This window comes from Poecilia reticulata, chromosome 22, assembly GCF_904066995.2.
Source record: "Poecilia reticulata chromosome 22, P_reticulata-male-v2, whole genome shotgun sequence".
NCBI lineage: Eukaryota > Metazoa > Chordata > Actinopteri > Cyprinodontiformes > Poeciliidae > Poecilia > Poecilia reticulata.
Window position 1 is genome coordinate 1,846,857 of NC_088851.1, and position 17,283 is coordinate 1,864,139.

The 17,283-nt window shown below is 40.6% G+C and overlaps 1 protein-coding gene across 3 annotated transcripts in view; it reads left to right on the top strand.

Annotated features, from left to right (window-relative positions):
- The first annotated feature begins 481 nt into the window (after positions 1–481).
- The window catches only part of npas3 (neuronal PAS domain protein 3), a 318,422-nt gene continuing 301,620 nt past the window's right edge, over positions 482–17,283 (top strand). For 2 of the 3 annotated variants that reach the window (XM_008398667.3, XM_008398668.3), the window contains exon 1: positions 4,165–4,872. In XM_008398667.3, coding sequence (XP_008396889.1) covers positions 4,823–4,872 — 50 coding nt within the window. In that variant the 5' untranslated portion in view covers positions 4,165–4,822. Of the gene's footprint in view, positions 1,488–4,164; positions 4,873–17,283 lie in introns of those variants that run through there. The other variant, XM_008398666.3, reaches the window with a different exon arrangement.

Genomic DNA, 17,283 nt, shown 5'->3' on the forward strand with positions numbered 1-17,283 from the left:
AGAGGCGTCAGGTGTTCCCCACTGCGGCTCAAAACCATCCACTTCTCCCTCCTTAAGAAAGGCGACACAAACTCAACGCAATGACATGCTGCTTTTCCCACTTCTGTTTTTATTTATAACTGTAATATTGCACCTCGACAGCTTCTACGGAGCTTTGTTGAGGATAGGTATATTATAAAGCGTCCTAGACTTTATATTACAAAGCATAGCTGTCCAAGACTGACCTGCTCATTTTTAAACACATGGAGGAAAATCTGACAACTCTTTCCGCAACCCTTTAACAGTAGCTACGTTTTTAATACATTCATACCTTACGAGTAGATTCATAAAATAATTATATATATATATATATATATATATATATATATATATATATATATATATATATATATATATATATATATATTATAAAGAGAGAAAGTGTGTGTGCGCGTGTGTATAAGAATAAGCAGTTCGTCTTATAGTCAGAGTAACAAATTCCTCCAGCTGCACGGTTCCCCTCTCTTCTCTGTCTGTCCGTGTGTGTGTGTGTGCGTGCGTGTGTGTGTGTGTTAGCACAGACACAGAAACACGCACACACACGTAACCGCTCATCGACATACCGACACACGCTGTATCGCTGTGTAGCTCCTCATTGGCGAGTTGGTGCAGCTGACTGACTGACCGACTGTCTGCTCCGGGCTCCTCCAGAGCTCCCCGCTCCCACACCGGCACTGAGCTGCTAGCAGGCACCGCAGGGAGGAAGGTCCGGGGACGGGATGCTTTTCACGGCGGGGGCTCCGGCGGCGGCGACCGCTTAAAGCAGGAGTCTCCTGCCCGGCGTTCCAAACACTTCTATTAGGCTTTCTTCGGTGAAATAATGACTTCTCTCATTTGTTGAGTTCGGGAGGAAAGGAGAGGTTGCAAACAGCGCGCCGGACACCAGGACCATTATCTGTGGCAGGATGGCTTTTTTTTGATGAATAGAGCTAAAAGGAGAGGCGAAGAAAAAGCAAAAGAAGAAAATCATAAATCAATTGTCATAAAAAAAATACAAGAATGTTTGCAGCACTTATTTGATGTTCTTATATACTCAGTAATTTCTACTATCTCTTAGTTGATTGAGTTGTGACTGTTTAGTCACTGGGTCCAGAGTCTGAATTCTGCTTCAAAGTTCTATCCGAGGTTCGCTGAGAAGAAAGAAGATTGCTGTTTTGGTCTCCGTTTGAATTTCACTGTTCAGTCGAACCCAGCAGTGACTCCATCAGTGGCGACCGGAGTTGAGGTAGCAGCGCACCGGAGACAGCCAGGACCATGATCAGGATCTTCCCGGATTTCAGCGTCCAGGTGACGGCCTCGGCGACCGGAGGAGTCGGGTCTGGTGGTGGAGGAGGCGGAGCCGGAGGGATGGTGACTGGACCCCCTGTAGGTCGGGTACCGGTTCCGGTACCAGGAGCCACTAACGGGACCCCACAGGGTGTCCAGGGAATTTCCGCATACCAGCAAAGGTTAGTGGGGATTTAGCGGGACTTTTGATCTGTAGCGATATTCTAGTTGTGAGAATAGAAACATATTGTCTCAGGGTTACCTAAAATGGAACAAAATGAAAAGAGTCCAAACAGTGAATAAAAAAAATTAAAAATGATGTTTATTGGATTTTATTCAATTCAATTCTGCATCTGTACAATCTGTGTTTTCTGAACTGTATTATTGGGCGTCTCTAACTCAATGGATGTGGAAAAAGGTTTTCAGACATGACTATAATTTAGTATCTCCACCTGAACATTAGGAAATTACAGATAATTTTAGAATTTTTTGACTTTGGGTGAAAAACTGTTTATGACATGTTTTCTAATAACTTAAAATCAAAAAGAATATTTTCACCTGTTTGGTGTATTTTTCCCCTAAAACTGTTAATGGAGCAAAAAGAAAAAGCTAAATGAGAAAAAAAATTAACAAATGTATTTAGGATATTCAAAAGCTTCTAAAAACATATTATTTTGTTTAGAGATTTGCTTATCAAAAAATGGGAATTTAAAATGTGCATCTGCCAAACCAGACAGATGAACAGGCAGCATAGTTGATTTAGTGCACATTCACTAAATCAAGGCTGCCTAAATACACACATAGATTGTTGGTAAGTCAGTGAGAAAGAATGGATGTTTTCCTAAAATACAAGACAATTGATCAGAAACGGAGAGATGAATGCCATCAAGAAAAACATTGCAATAATTCACCGCTTCTCTTTTATTTCCACTTTGAATCAGAATTATAACCTTGCTGTTCTTTTTTTCTCTGGATGCAAAACAAGACATAACAAATCTCCAACATACATTATTACTCCCAAACCTGTCCATGTCGCTACGGGTGAGCTATGGAAAGCAGATATGCCATAAATCACAGCAGGGAGCTCTGTGAGTGCAATGAGACGGTCTCAGCCGCCTAATCAACAAACAACAGGCAAAGAAGCTGTTATGTTTGCACTTCAAGTGTCTAAGAACACATGGTGTATCTTTCTGTGTTAAATTTTGGAGAGTGTTTGTGCCCATATTCATGTGGGATTTAACTTTATTGACATGTGGCTGCCGATGGACTTTCATGAAAGCTTTAAAGAACCTTGATGACAGCCTTAATTGTCTAAAGAAGCTCGTCTAATTGTTGGGTTTTGTGTAAAATGTTTTAGTGATTTACACGAGATTTCCACCAGCAGCAGACGTGTTTTCTCTTGTCTTTATCGCCCCGTCATCAAGCTGGCCTTTTTGCTTTTTTCTATTCGTATTTCCTTCAACAAACAGCTGGGAGCTAATATGTTTACACATTATGCTCCATTATCCATGTCTCCTTTGTTCTAGAGCTACCAGTAAGCAGAGTTGAGATGTAGAGACAAGGGTCCTTCACCAAGCGGGGGATATAAACATATTGTCTCTCACTAGCTGCTCTAGTTTCACTTTGTAAACTAACAGCAGGAGTACAGATGTCCACTGATTAAAGATGAAAACCCTCAAACTTTTAAGTTTTATACATTGCTGTAGACATTCGTCTGGGATTTAAATAATTAGACCTTGTTTCAGGAAAAGCTCTAAGTAGTGGCGAAGCTGAGACTGGACTGCTTTTTAATCAGAACAGTTTGCTTGAATTTTACTCCAATATATCTAGACAAATAGGCAAACAGTGGAAGAACTGGGGACTAGTTCAGTTCTAAATATATCTAAATTTATGTATTTTGCAGTTCAGTGAAACAATCAACCAACTTTTCTGTTTCTAAGTTTTGCAGCGGCTGGCAAAATGACGAATGGAGCATGTTGAAAGAATCTGTTGACGGCTTTTCTTAGAATTATACGGCATGTGTTGATCGATGAATGAGGGGCCGGGGGGTGGGGGGTCCAGCTCCTATCGGCAGCCAAATGGAGTCCACTCTTCTCCTTCTATAGTCTCCTTTTTTCCACCATTGCAGCACCTGTAACTCTTGTGTTTGCGTGGAGAATACCTAGCATGCCTCTGACCTTGACAGGTCATTGGTGCCGAAAGGGGGAAGGGGGGACTGGGCTTCCAGGGGCTGCAGCCTTGGGGTTAATCACACAGCACACCGAATAGGTTCTGATGAATTATACATCAAAAATGGTGCAATTCAAATGAATGTGGAGGGAAACGGGTAGAAATATGAAGCAGGTGGGAGTCTGTGTTGGAAGATAATGAACTATTTCTGATTTGCAAATATGTGAGCTTAGGGGAGAATATAATTTAGTGGTCTAAAACACAGGAAGTGAGGACACGTCCACGTTCAGACCTCCATGTAGCTTAGACTGTCGTCATCTAAAAGATCTTTGTCTACAAGTACATCAGTAAGGCAGCAGGATAAAGTTTGGTTTTGAAATCTTAGACTTTGGCTGTGGTGAGTTTATTTTATCACAAAGTGAAGCAGGTGGACAGGAGCGAAGGGTGTGTGTAAAAGTTTGGAGACTCAAGTAATAACTGAATTTATTCCCCATCATGCCTTCACCATGTTTTTATTTAATTATTTCTTTTTAAAGGTAAAATAGTTCAAATAAGGATAATGAACTCACACTACCAGCTCAAAAGGAATGCAGTGAGAAAATAAAATGATCAATTGATTTAAACACACACACACGCACGCACACACACACACACACACGCACACACACACACGCACGCAGAGACACGCAAGCTGAGTCCAGATGTTACAGTGTGGCGTTGTTGCGCCTGGGCTGGAGAAAATACTAGCGATGTGGGGTGTCCCTTTTTCCCATCAGCAGCCAGAGGAGGGAAAAGTACTCCAGAAAAACCACAGGGACTTTGGCTGGAGAGACGCTCTGCCACGGGGATTCTACGGAAACAGACGCTGCGGAAGCGGCGAGATTGGGGAGATTTGACGCGTCTGTTTGCCTTTCATTTTTTCTACTCCGGATCGCATGCTGGAAATTCCTGTGAAGTGCCAAAGAAACAACTCGTGTACGTGGAGGGACGGACTGAGAGACGGACAGAAGGAGCCAGGACAGCGGCATCTACGAGGCATCCACCCCGCTCCCCTTCCTCACGCCGCTTGGCATGCTCGTGCGGCCGCATCGGTTCCCCCACGAGCCGTTGTTTTCACGATCCTGAGCGCCGAGCCGAGGAAAAAACACGCGCACAGGGAGCACGCACGCGCAGATCCCCTACGTTCACACTTCCACACACAGACATGGCTTTTGTCTTAACACGCCGACCATGACGCATTGCTGTCAGGGCGCCGCACCGCGCCGCGGCTCCGTGTCCACATAGACAGCTGAGGAGGGGGAGCGAAGGAGGAGGGAAAGTAAGAGATCCAATTAATTGTTACAGGAAGATGGCGCCCACAAAGCCCAGCATCCAGCAGGACCCAACGCGGAAAGAACGGTAACACAGCTCTGAATTAGTGCGTTTTTTCCTCACTGCATGCTGCAGCTGCACAGACTCGGGCGGTTTGCAGGCTGCTCCGTGTCCGCTTTGAGGGGTGTATGGGAGGGGAGGGGGTGTTGGGATTCTACCCTTCCCAGAGGAGAGCTGGGGCGTGCGTGCTGGCGCGCGCCTGAGACTGGCAGGCATGCGGCTGGTTACAGGTCGGAAACACATGACTGCCGTTGCTGCTGCTGCTCTCTTCTGCAAGTGTGTGTGCACCTGTGTGTGCTCTGTGCTGCTGCTTGAGCATCATGGGAAACGATGTATTAATCGATGACAAATGTGTGTGTTTGTGTGTGTGAACACGCCAGTGCCCAATACAGTTATTAATGCGCTACAATGTGCATCCGCCTGCGTCCCTCAGTTTTATTAGATTATTATGTGGAGGAATTCTTCCCGCGTGCGCGTGACTGTATGTCGATTGGAACTTCACGTGAAAACACGCAGACCTCGAAATGACCTCAAAGGTGTCTCAGTGGCTGGGATTTCTGAGTCAAAACCTTGTTTTGTTTTGTTTTTTTGTTTATTTTTGTTTTTTCATTGCATTTTGTATTAACAGTTATCAACCTTTAAATTCATCTCCTGAGTGTTTAGGTTTTAAATAAAAATCTGTGATTTTTGTTATTACATTTATTTGATGCAGGGCGTGTTGATCGCTGTGTAAAATGCTAAATTTTCACCTGTTGATTCAGGAGTGAGAAGCTGTCTCAACAGGCTTTGGATCTAACATGTGATGGGTGTGACAGCAGCATGTGTAACAGCAAGATGTCAGCAATGCTACAGACATGACAATAGATGTTCATAGACGGCAGGAAAACCTGCCATGAACTTGAGGTTGATCATAAAGCTGCTTTACCAAGGGATGATACTTCAACATCCATCCAGAATTCAAGCTCTGGTTGGTCCAGATGTTGAATTCCCTCTCAAGTCAACAGACTTCATCACTTTAAATCAACCACCAAATTGTTGATCCTCCTGGAATGTTTTTATACAATCCAATTCTTTTAGGATGGAGGGTGTCTTTGTCATTGTGTTCTGGTATCTCAGCTCCCAAGCGGCCCTTAGTTTATTATCCTCTGCTGCCCCATAGACCCTGCTTTATTTTTCCAAGACCTATAATTTGGCTAATAGGAATGTTTTATATAATAAACCCTTTTGCATTCAATGTTCCCTATATGAGAAGTCTTAAACTTCCTTAATTTTATGTATTTATTTTATTGCACACATTTTTACTTTTGTATATTTTAATCAAAATGTGTATTTTTAACAAAAACAAATAAAGCACTGCAAACATATCTACCAAACAGACCCATGATAATAATTAATTATTATTAAATATATTTAATCTTCATGCAGAGGCTGCTTCTCTTACTGGTGTCAGTTATATTTATTATTTTTGTCTATTAACTGAGGGATAGACTCACCTGAGTGTCTGTCCCCCTCTTGTTTTTACCTAATGGTATGATCCTATATCTTCACTCATGATTGGCCACAAGGCTGCCATGCTAATCAAAACAAAGTTCCACCATCACAGCAGAGCCACTGAAAGAGTGAGAGCTGAGCAGCTAAAGGCAAAGAAGGTCTCTTTATTTTTTCTTCACTTTCTGACTGTCTCTACATCATGGTTTGTTCACTGCGCTGCTGTATTTGTAGCCTTGCCCTTATAATGAGGAACGGCTCTCAGTGAGGAGGTGGATCCCATCGTTCACTTCTACCAGCCGAAATGTTCGTGACTGACCCACTACTACTTGCCGTCACCCTAATCTTTAGCTCCCTCCACAGATTCAAGTTGAGGTGTTTTGTGCCACTCCAAAATATCAATATTTGTAGTTGGTAGCCTGGTAAAAACCAGCTCTCTGTTTGCTTCGTGCAGAGGCTCTGACCCTCAGCTTCCTCTGCTGCCTTTGTTAAATACGGTCAGGATTCTGGGTTGTTTGAGTTTTTGGTGTTTGCATTCTAATCATTTGCTTCTTTGTGTTCTGCTTTAGTTATTATTTGCTTTTATTTAGATTATTCTTCTCTAGTTGTTTGTTTACTTATGTCTAGACAGTATGTTTTTCTGTGGATCGCTCAGGTTTTCTGTTCCTTCCCATTCTCTGTTTCAGTTGTTTTTTCAGCTTTCCAGTTTGGTCTCTGTCTCAGCTGTTGATCATTTCCTCGTTTGTCCCTACCTGCTCCTTCCCCACATGCATCTGTTTACCTGTAATTAATTTCTACCAGTTTTTTGTCTTCTCGACTCTCCAGTGTATAAGCCCATGTTCTTTTGTTCTCCACTAGTTCCTTCTGCTACACACCATGCATGATCGCCTCCTACTCCTTCCTGGTTTGACTTTTTGCAACTTTGTCTGTTTTTTGTGATTAAAGCTCAGTTTTTATTTAACCATCTGCCTCCTCTTGCCTGCATTTCGGTGCAATAAAATCAGCATTATGTCAGATATAGCATGAAAAAACATTCATTTAATGCACAAGCAATATGATTTGAGTTTGAGTAGAATTGACTGTACTGCACTCGTGTTGAGTGTTTGATTCAAATCAATCATCTCAAATAAACCTCAAATAGAGGTTCATGTTAAACATTTAGAATACATGTCTTATTAAGTCCCATTACATTTATATCAAATATGTGAATTGTTTGACTTAGGACCTTTGTTACTTATTGTAATGTAGTTTGAAATATCTGAGTATGTCTGTGGTGTTTTGTTTATGTTTTATTGCAATGTTAGTAGGTTAGCTAGAGTTTTTTGTGTTGACTCATTTATTAGTTACTGCATTCAGATTCACTTAAAAAAATTCAAACACATTTTTGACTGAAACTGAAGTTGGGTCAGATCTCCTCAGACTGGCAGTCTTTACGCTGTCTTAAATGAACACATACTGACTGGCCTACCTGACTAATCATCACAACTGCAGATTTTTTCTGACTGCGAATTAGGAGTAAAATCAGTCAAAAAAAAATTATTTTAAATCCTGCTTGAAAAACATTTAAAAACTGCCTTAGAGCATGTTGCAAGTTAATGTTTCAACAAATTTTGTCAAATGGTTAATACCAAGAACCTGAATGCAGTTGGCACTCCATATATTGTAAATAGATATTGTAAACTTACAAATATTGTAATTTCACACTTATATTACAGTTCAGTCTTTTGTGCAGATTTGCTAATTGTAAAACATTTTCTCTGAGGATCAAAAAGATCAATCCCAAAAATATAAATTTGTGAAAAGATTATGTTCAAAAGCCAAAATTTGTTTGCTTACTAGTCATGAATTTAAGCAAAGCAAAAACTCTCTCAAACAAAGCTGTTGATTGTCAAATGAATTCTGGAAATTTCACAAAGTAGCTATCAGAGACACACTAACAAATTGAGGAAGCTAGTGTGCTACAACTGTCTTATAGTTGGTTTGTTTTATTGGTCTGCTTATTAATGAATAGTTATTTTTCTATCCTCGGTTCAAAAAATCTGATAACTTGAAACAAACAATAAAAATATGGTGTGGCTATGCCCAGAGTAGGTAGAGAGTTCATGAACTAAAACAATTAACATGGACTGACACAAGACGACCATCACACACATTCCCTAGACAAGAGTAAAAATATCCTGTCAAAACTAAACCTGGAAAGTTAAGATTTGTTTTTTTTTTTGTTTTTTTTTTTACCTTTTTTCTCTTTTTATGGATTAGGATTAAATCCTGTTTGAAAACTGAAAATTATCCATTACAGCTCAAATTTCATATAAATACAATGCATTGTTTTTTATAACTGAGGTCAAAGGCATCAGGTTGTTTCAGAGCAGTGGTTTACCAGCTATTTATTAAATATAAATGCTTTTAAATAGATAAAAATGATTGAGAGGTTATAGTTCAAATAAATAGAGCAAAAATGATTCAACCCATCTCTGTTTGAGGCTGCTCAAATTCTTTCATTTACACTGAACTGAGGAAACAGGAAGTTCTTTGAACTGAAGAGGGGAAAATTGTAGGCATGTTATGAGGTACATAAATGATCTAATGATACATTTTCAGCTCAGGTTCATCCAGTGATAACAGACATGCTGCCTTTAGTCCTGATTGGAGAGGTCTTCTGATGCAGCAAGAAGGAAATGTGTTTCTCTTTACACACATTGCCTTCTTGCTGTTTTCAGTATGCTTATTTTCAGTAATCTTATGTGCTGGGACTGTGATTGTTCAAAATCATGGTGGCAGCAAATCTGAATTCAGAGCAAGGAGAGAAAAAACAGCATTAGTTGGTGGGTCATCAAAGAACATAAAAGAATGAGTTCATGCCAAAGTTACAACCTTATGGGGGCTGGCTGCCCTGGCATGGTGCCTTGTGTCCGTCTGCTGGGGTCTTCCAGAACCAAGTCCAGCTGCCCTTTGCTGTTCTTAGACATTGAGTCTTCCAGACCTCCCATTGTTTCCATAGTGGTGAGAAGCTCACTTACATACACCCACTAAACAAAAACACACTTGTTCTTACACATACCCTCAAAACCCAAACACACACACCAACACAGATAATCTGAATGTTTGAAGGTCAAACAAACACAGGTTACCATTACAGCAATGTGGTCTATGTACTTAGGCCTGCAGTCTTGATTTAATAAAGGCAATCATTCAATTAGGATTACATCTTGCAATATTGTTTTTGTAGAGCAAATCTACCCTGGCACATGTAGGCAGTCAGCTGTAGTACGCCTGACATGCCAAAAACTGGACACGAGAAAAAATAAATGAATGACAACAGACTTCAACAAATGATTTATGTCAGATGGACTCCCTCAACACACTACATGTGTTCTGCTCAATTTCTGCAGTAGTAAAAGCTCCCATGTTGTTTGAGACTGGTTGAATTCTACAAGCAGCCGGATTTGGACTTTAGCTCATTTTTTCTTTGTGCCACTGTGATTGTCTTTGTCACTGTAGCTAAAAAACAAATTCAAATGTTCCTACATAGCAGAGTTTGATGGAACCTGGGGGTCCCCTTAGCTTTTTTTAAATACTACTTTTAAAATTGTGCTGTGGAACATAGAGTTCCACTCTCAGAAATTTTGTGCATTTGTAGACTATAGGTATCTGTTCGATATATGTTGGTTGAACAAAGAAGAGCTGTACTTGTATTTCTTGGTACAAATACAGATACTGTTACACCCTTAGTTGATGATGCACAAGAACAGAGACACATAGCAGCCAGTGTGACCTCTTGATCAGCAGTGTCACTCTGCTAGCCTGTTTCCAAATTCTCATTGGTAACGGGCGATGGAAGTCAGTTTTAGAGACTCCCTATGTGCCACAGCATCAAAACAGATTTTGCTACAGATCAGCTGTTTTATCACCTAGAAGGACAAATAATAGCTGGCAGTGTGCTGCTATATGCATGTTTGGATTTGAGAACAAACTGCAGTCCCTTACCTAGGTGTACACGTGTTCTTAAAACTGGAATAATCAATTTTGTAATTCAGAAAAAAAATTAAGCAGGAGAAAGCAGTATTGTAATTTTTTTCATTTTGGTCAATTGTAAGCTAACAGCTAACGGCTCCGCTGCCCAGCACCAAGCATCCGCATTTTCATCCGCTTATCCGGGGTCGAGTCGCGGGGCAGCAGCTTCAGAAGGGAGACCCAGACTTCCCTCTCCCCAGCCACTTCTTCCAGCTCCTCCGGGGGAACCCCAAGGCGTTCCCAGGCCAGCTGAGAAACATAGTCCCTCCAGCGTGTCCTGGGTCTTCCCCTAGGCCTCCTCCCGGTGGGACGTGCCCGGAACACCTCACCAGGGAGGCGTCCAGGAGGCATCCTGACCAGATGCCCGAGCCACCTCAACTGGCTCCTCTCGACGTGGAGGAGCAGCGGCTCTACTCTGAGTCCATCCCGGGTGACTGAGCTTCTCACGCTATCTCTAAGGGCCAGCCACCCTGCAGAGGAAACCCATTTCGGCCGCTTGTATCCGGGATCTCGTTCTTTCGGTCATGACCTAAAGCTCATGACCATAGATGAGGGTGGGAACGTAGATCGACCGATAAATCGAGAGCTTCGCTTTTTGACTCAGCTCTCTCTTCACCACGACGGACCGGTACAGCGCCTGCTTCACGGCAGATGCTGCCCCAATCCCCCTGTCAATCTCCCGTTCCCTTCTTCCCTCATTCGTGAACAAGATCCCCAGATACTTAAACTCCTCCACTTGAGGCAGGACAACCCCCTGACCCGGAGAAGGCACTCTATCCTTTTCTGGCTCAAGACCATGGCCTCGGATTTGGAGGCACTGAGCCTCATCCCGGCCGCTTCACACTCGGCTACGAACCGCTCTAGCGAGAGCTGCAGATCACGATCTGATGAAGCCAACAGGACCACATCATCCGCAAAAAGCAGAGATGTGATCCTAAGGCCACCAAAATGGATCCCTCAACACCTCGGATGCACCTAGAAATTCTGTCCATGAAAGTAATGAACAGAATCGGTGACAAAGGGCAGCCTTGGCGGAGTCCAACTCTCACCGGAAACGAACCCGACTTACTGCCGGCAATGGGGACCAGACTCTGACACCGGTCATACAGGGACCTGACAGCCCGTATCAAAGGCCCAGTACCCCATACTCCCGGAGTACCCCCCACAAGACCCCCCTGGGGACACGGTCGAACACCTTCTCCAAGTCCACAAAACACATGTAGACTGGTTGGGCGAACTCCCATGCACCCTCCAGGACCCTGCTGAGGGTGTAGAGCTGGTCCAGTGTTCCACGGCCAGGACGAAAACCACACTGCTCTTCCTGAATCCGAGGCTCAACTATCCGACGGACCCTCCTCTCCAGGACCCCTGAATAGACCTTACCAGGGAGGCTTAAGAGTGTGACCCCCCTGTAATTGGAGCACACCCTCCGGTCCCCCGCAAATTATCATGTAACTTATTACCTAACACTCCTGTTATTTACTATACTACATCAAACTTTATCCTGGACCTCAGTGAAAACTATTAAAACCTTTTTACATTAAAGGTTAAGGAATTTAGTTTTTCTTGAAGCAGTGGTAGTCTCTTTTTTTGAGTCAGTCAGGACTGATGATGCTGAATGGCAGTATTTTTATTGAGACATATTTCACTTAAACCTAAGTAGTTTGGATAGTTGTTTCCTCAAAGCATATGTTAAATATTACTTCATATTCTCACACTCAGTCCTTACACAGTCATTTACATGATAAAACTAGGATGTAGGATTGAAGAAGACATAAGTGTAAGAAAAGAAGACATAACCCAAAATGTGGAAAGAAAATGACAGGGCAGAGCCAGAATCACAAAGAAAAATTTAAAGAAGTGCTAGAGATCAGACACTAACTGTGACTAAGGGGAGCAGAGGCAGTGAAGGAGAACAGAGAGAAGTGGATGAGTGAAGGTCGAATCACTCATCGACCTGATTGACTCTCACTGGTGCATCTCTCAGGATGACTCCAACTCATCCTCAGGCTGGATAAGAACCTCTTAGAGCCCAGCAGGAGAGCTTGCTTAACTGCCCCAGAGGAAGCAGGTGGTGGAGAACACCTGCCTGATAACCTAACGCTGGACTGAATGTGTGTGTCTTATGGGTGTGTTATTTCTCAGTGTAGTTCTGGTTGTGTCTCTTAACCAACCTTACAGTAGAGTTGAAGTTTTGATTTTATTAATGGACAGACTTTATAAATTACGTTAATAATTCAAGATATTTGAAAAAATACCCTTTTGCTGATTGTGTCATTAATTATATTTTAAACATACTAAATGGTATGAACAAAGCTATTTTGAAAAAATGAAAAAACAAGATGTACCAAAATCACTGGAGCCAGGGCAAAACAAAAATAACAAATCAAAAGGCATCCAACCAGGAGGGAAGTGACAGGAGTAGACGTGAGGATCTGACGAGTAGTGGGTGAGAATGAGAGGTTTAAATGTTAGGAAGGTTGTGAGGTTAACAAAAGGCCTGGGATGATGAGCTAATTGATTGCAGGTGTGAGTGGAAGAAGAGGCAGCAGACTGAGAGAGAGAGAGAGAATACAGGGGACAGGGAATGATACTAACACTAAAGAATAACTTAGATTAAAGAAACATAATAAACTAGAACAATACAAAATAACTAGAAACAAGAAAAAAAAATCATAACTATAATCGCTAAGGAAGAACAGAAATGAAAAGCGGGACAAACTAGAAAAACCTAAAGAACACTAAAAATGACAAAAATCCAACACCAAGCTCAAACAACCCCAGATCCTGACACTTATGTCCCTTAAGGCAAGGTTGGTGATGGAACCTGTCTTTGGTCTATTTCTACAGACCAAAGCACACTTTGCAGAAACAGACTTTGGTCCAGTCCCAGGGCATCTGTCTAGTGCTATCCCTTTTCCTGGATGAAGCCACTGAAAAGGCTATTGCAGTCATAAACTCTGTGTAAAATGTAACCTAAACTAGTTCTTTGAATTTGTTTTGTGACTTTCTGTCCTTAGAGCCCCTGGGTTTTTGGTGGAGGTTTCAGAGTATTTCAGCTTTGTCATAATAACAAATTTTGCTTGATGATAAATTATCCCAGAAGTTTTTGCAACAAACTATAATATTGTTGTTTTTGAAAACATTTTCAAGTAATATAATGATAATTGCATAATAATGCAAGAACACGCTCTCAAAGATAAATAAACTTTAAATCTGAAGAACATTTAACACTGGAACTGGGAGACATTTTGAATATCCAAAATAAATAAGCAAAACAGGCAAAACAACAAATAAAATGAATTATGAGGTATCTGTAAATATAATTGTCCTCCAAAAACAGGGCTAGTTTAGATTAAAACACCAGACTGAAGACTTCTGTTTTCCAGCTTTTGATTCAAAGAGAGAAAGGAGAAAAACAGTAAATCATGAAAATGGAAATTACTTAGCTCATTTTAATTTATCATGATTAATTGATTAATTGCCTATTGCGACAGGCCTACATGCACCATAGCTTCACTGACAACCTTCTACCAGTTTGTATATTTTCATCTAATAGTGCTGATTTGCAACTGGATCATAAGTTAAACTTCAACGTGCAAAGATATGAAATAGGAGTAGGAGACAAAATCAATAAATTAGGCAAGTTATTGAAAATGACTTTTAAATTCAAATAGGATGTTCTACATGTGATCAAAAATTGAAGACCAAAAATAAAAAGATCCCCAAAACGAAGAAAGTGTCAAGATAGGACTCAGTAGTCGGTAACTATGTCATCCTGTTGGTTACTTGGAAATGCTGCTTAGACGTCTGATTTGACTGCTAACATAAAGCTGCTGGGAAAGTTTCTTGGTGGTTTCATGAAAGGCATATAAGGTCTGGAATTAACATCTGCAAACCTTCAGTGCCATCCATGGTCTAAAACAGAGAAATTGCTCTAACTTCTTTGTCAGAGGAGTATTATGAACTGGAACATAGTCCCGTTAAAGACCTGGTGGTGATCACTACACAGACCAGGACTCTCAGTCAAGTGAGTCACTACAACAATTTTGCATAGACATCCATGCACAACTTCAAGTTCTATTCCATTACAAACAATGGCCCCACAGAACATTATTAAGTCTATGTCATTAAATCACCCTTAAAATATGTCTAGTGTGATCTCCTTGTTATAGCAGTAATGTTAGCAATCAGTACCAATCCAGAAGAGTTCAGTTCTTGTCAAAGTACAAAATGTCCCTCTATCTTTCAGTGTCCCATGTTTGGAGCTCTCTTCCAATGTCCAGTGGACCTGGCTCAGTGTGAGAGACCATGTGCCACAACCGACAGGGGTTTGAGAAAACAAAGCAGATAGAGAATAAAAGAAACAGAAGTACTGATGTCAGAGTACTTAAGAGAAACAGTTATAATTCATAGCACCAGGTATTCGGGCAGTTGAGGGACTACATCCGCCTGCAAATAACTAAAATGCTTATAACTTCCTATTTTAATGTGTGAAAATAATCTTTGCACTACAGCAGATACCAACATATCCACTCTAAGGATGCAGCCAATCAGTAGTAAATATGAACGGCTCTCCTGGTTTGTCTGCTTTGCAAACCCCAGCCAGTAGCGTGTCAAGTAACTTTTTGGCTTTGGGTACACTTTGGGTATTTCAGCTTCCCAAAGCTGCATTTAGTTTAGAATATTTTTGTTATGCGCTACAAAAAAAGTCTACAAACAGGCAAATTTTCTATGAATAATTTAGTGTTATATTTCACAGAAAAATCTAGAAATATTGAACAACAAATAAGAGAATTTCTTTGATTCAGATCATTCCAACTCATTCTAATCCAATCATACAGATTCATTCAAATAATATTCCATGCAGTCCAATTCAAATCAAGTTACACAGATTGTAACAATTGTAAAACCAACTTACTAGTATTCACATTTAATGTATTGGATCATCATTTTTAATGCACTGTAGGTGTAGCTAAATATTTGGCTGGCAGCAATGAGGCATTCTTCCTATTAGAAAACCATCCTCATCTACAAGAACACAGGATCAACATGCCAGTGGAAACAAGCAGTAAGTTGCTCCACAGTCATAGCAACAGTTTTACAGCTGAAACAACAGAAATGACATTTATATTCATAACTGAAAACAGTTAGCTTGCCACTTTTGCAAATTAAAATAAAATTAAAAGCTGATTATGAAATGCATTTCTTGGTAGAATGAAAACCATTTTATGTCTGAATGAATAATTCTATATGAGTTCAGTCAAATACTTGACTTGTGAAAACATTTTTTTGATAGAAGGAGGCAGATTAAGATTAGCCAAAGACCAAAATGAAACCTGACTTAAAAAGGGACGCTGTGGCAGGGAGTGTTGGCAACATTTCAGAAATAGCATAAACACACAAACTTGACCTTTATTTCCAAAATGTTTGTCCTTCTTCCTCCTCCCTTGAGACAAAACATCTGAAAAATGTCCAATTTCCCCGTTCTGTTGAGCGAGAGACGGAGGACAGGACAGAAGGAGCGGCTGCTCAGGCTTTGGGCAGCTAAGGAGCTTGTAGATTTTGAAAAGGTTTTTTTTCTTTTTTAGCATGAAAAAAAACTAAGATTTGTTGTAACCATCAACCAAAGGAAAATCAAACAGCTGGAAGGTTTTGTTTCAGATGTGGTGTTTTGGTCCTGCTTCCCATTTTGAATTTGACAGATTGATTTTGTGCATACTTGCATGTAAACATAGTTATCAGACAGGAAGGAAAAATGATTTGTTGGTAGCTGATGTCTAAGTGAAAATAGTTTTTCATTTTCAGACAGAATTTATATTTGTCTTTGGGCTGGAATTGCATAGGAAATATGTCTGGTCAACAATTGAACCTGAGCGACAGCCCGTTGTTACGGAACAAAATATGGTGTAGATTTCCTGCAGAACCTCTGTCTTGAATGCTGAACTGACTGAAATTGTAAATAATGTTGCACGGCATACAAACAAGAATATTACAAGATGCTGAAAACATTTTGTTAGTGATGTTTTCTTGAGGTAACATATTGTTTATACCTGCAATTCATAAGCAGTTTCATCATATGTACATTATTCTTTTTGTTCTAAGCCTCTGCCTGAATTTCTCTTGCCACTCTAGAGCTATGATTTTATATAAGACATTTGAAATTATGGTGTATTTATCGCAATTTTCATTTGTTTATTCTTATTAGTTTAATTAGCAAAATTAAGATCAAATAATCGATGGTTAGGAACAGATTGTTTGGCAGTGCTAATAGCATCCTGTAGTGAATTTTTTGCATCTGGAAAAAAAGCAATGGAGTCAGATAGACAAAACTTTGCTCATGATTCGTCAAACTATGTTTAGATGAAAATGTGTCTAGTTAATATAGAGGTTTTCTTTTGAATCTAGGACCTGTTGAAATGTCTGATAATCATTTAAAAGTTTATTGACTGTGTGACTGTTTCTGGATATGGAGGAAGTTTTCCACACTTACAGGGTTTTAAGTCTCTCCTCTGCTCTGCTGTGTCTTCCTCCTCTCCAGTCCTATCGGAAACAGAGGATGTAATCAGCTCAGACCTGCTGACTAGGCAGTTTCTTACCTCAGTACCAATATCTACCTGTCCTTGAAAACACACACTTCAATTATTCTACACCTTGGTTTGGTTAAACACACACACTCAAACACACACACCATCCTGCACCTTTCCTTTATTGTTCTTCTGACTTTTGTATTATTTCTTCTCTTTTCGTCAGTTCTTGCTATTGTGTACTTTTATTTTGACTCTTTTATACATTTTTTCTGCTACAACATGTTTATTTCTCTTTTCTTTCCTTTTCAGCTTTTCCCATTTACATGACTTTTTTAAAGCTCTCTGTGTTGAACTTGTCCAGTATCTCATAGTTCTGTCACTTGGTTGGAAGGACATGTCAGATGAT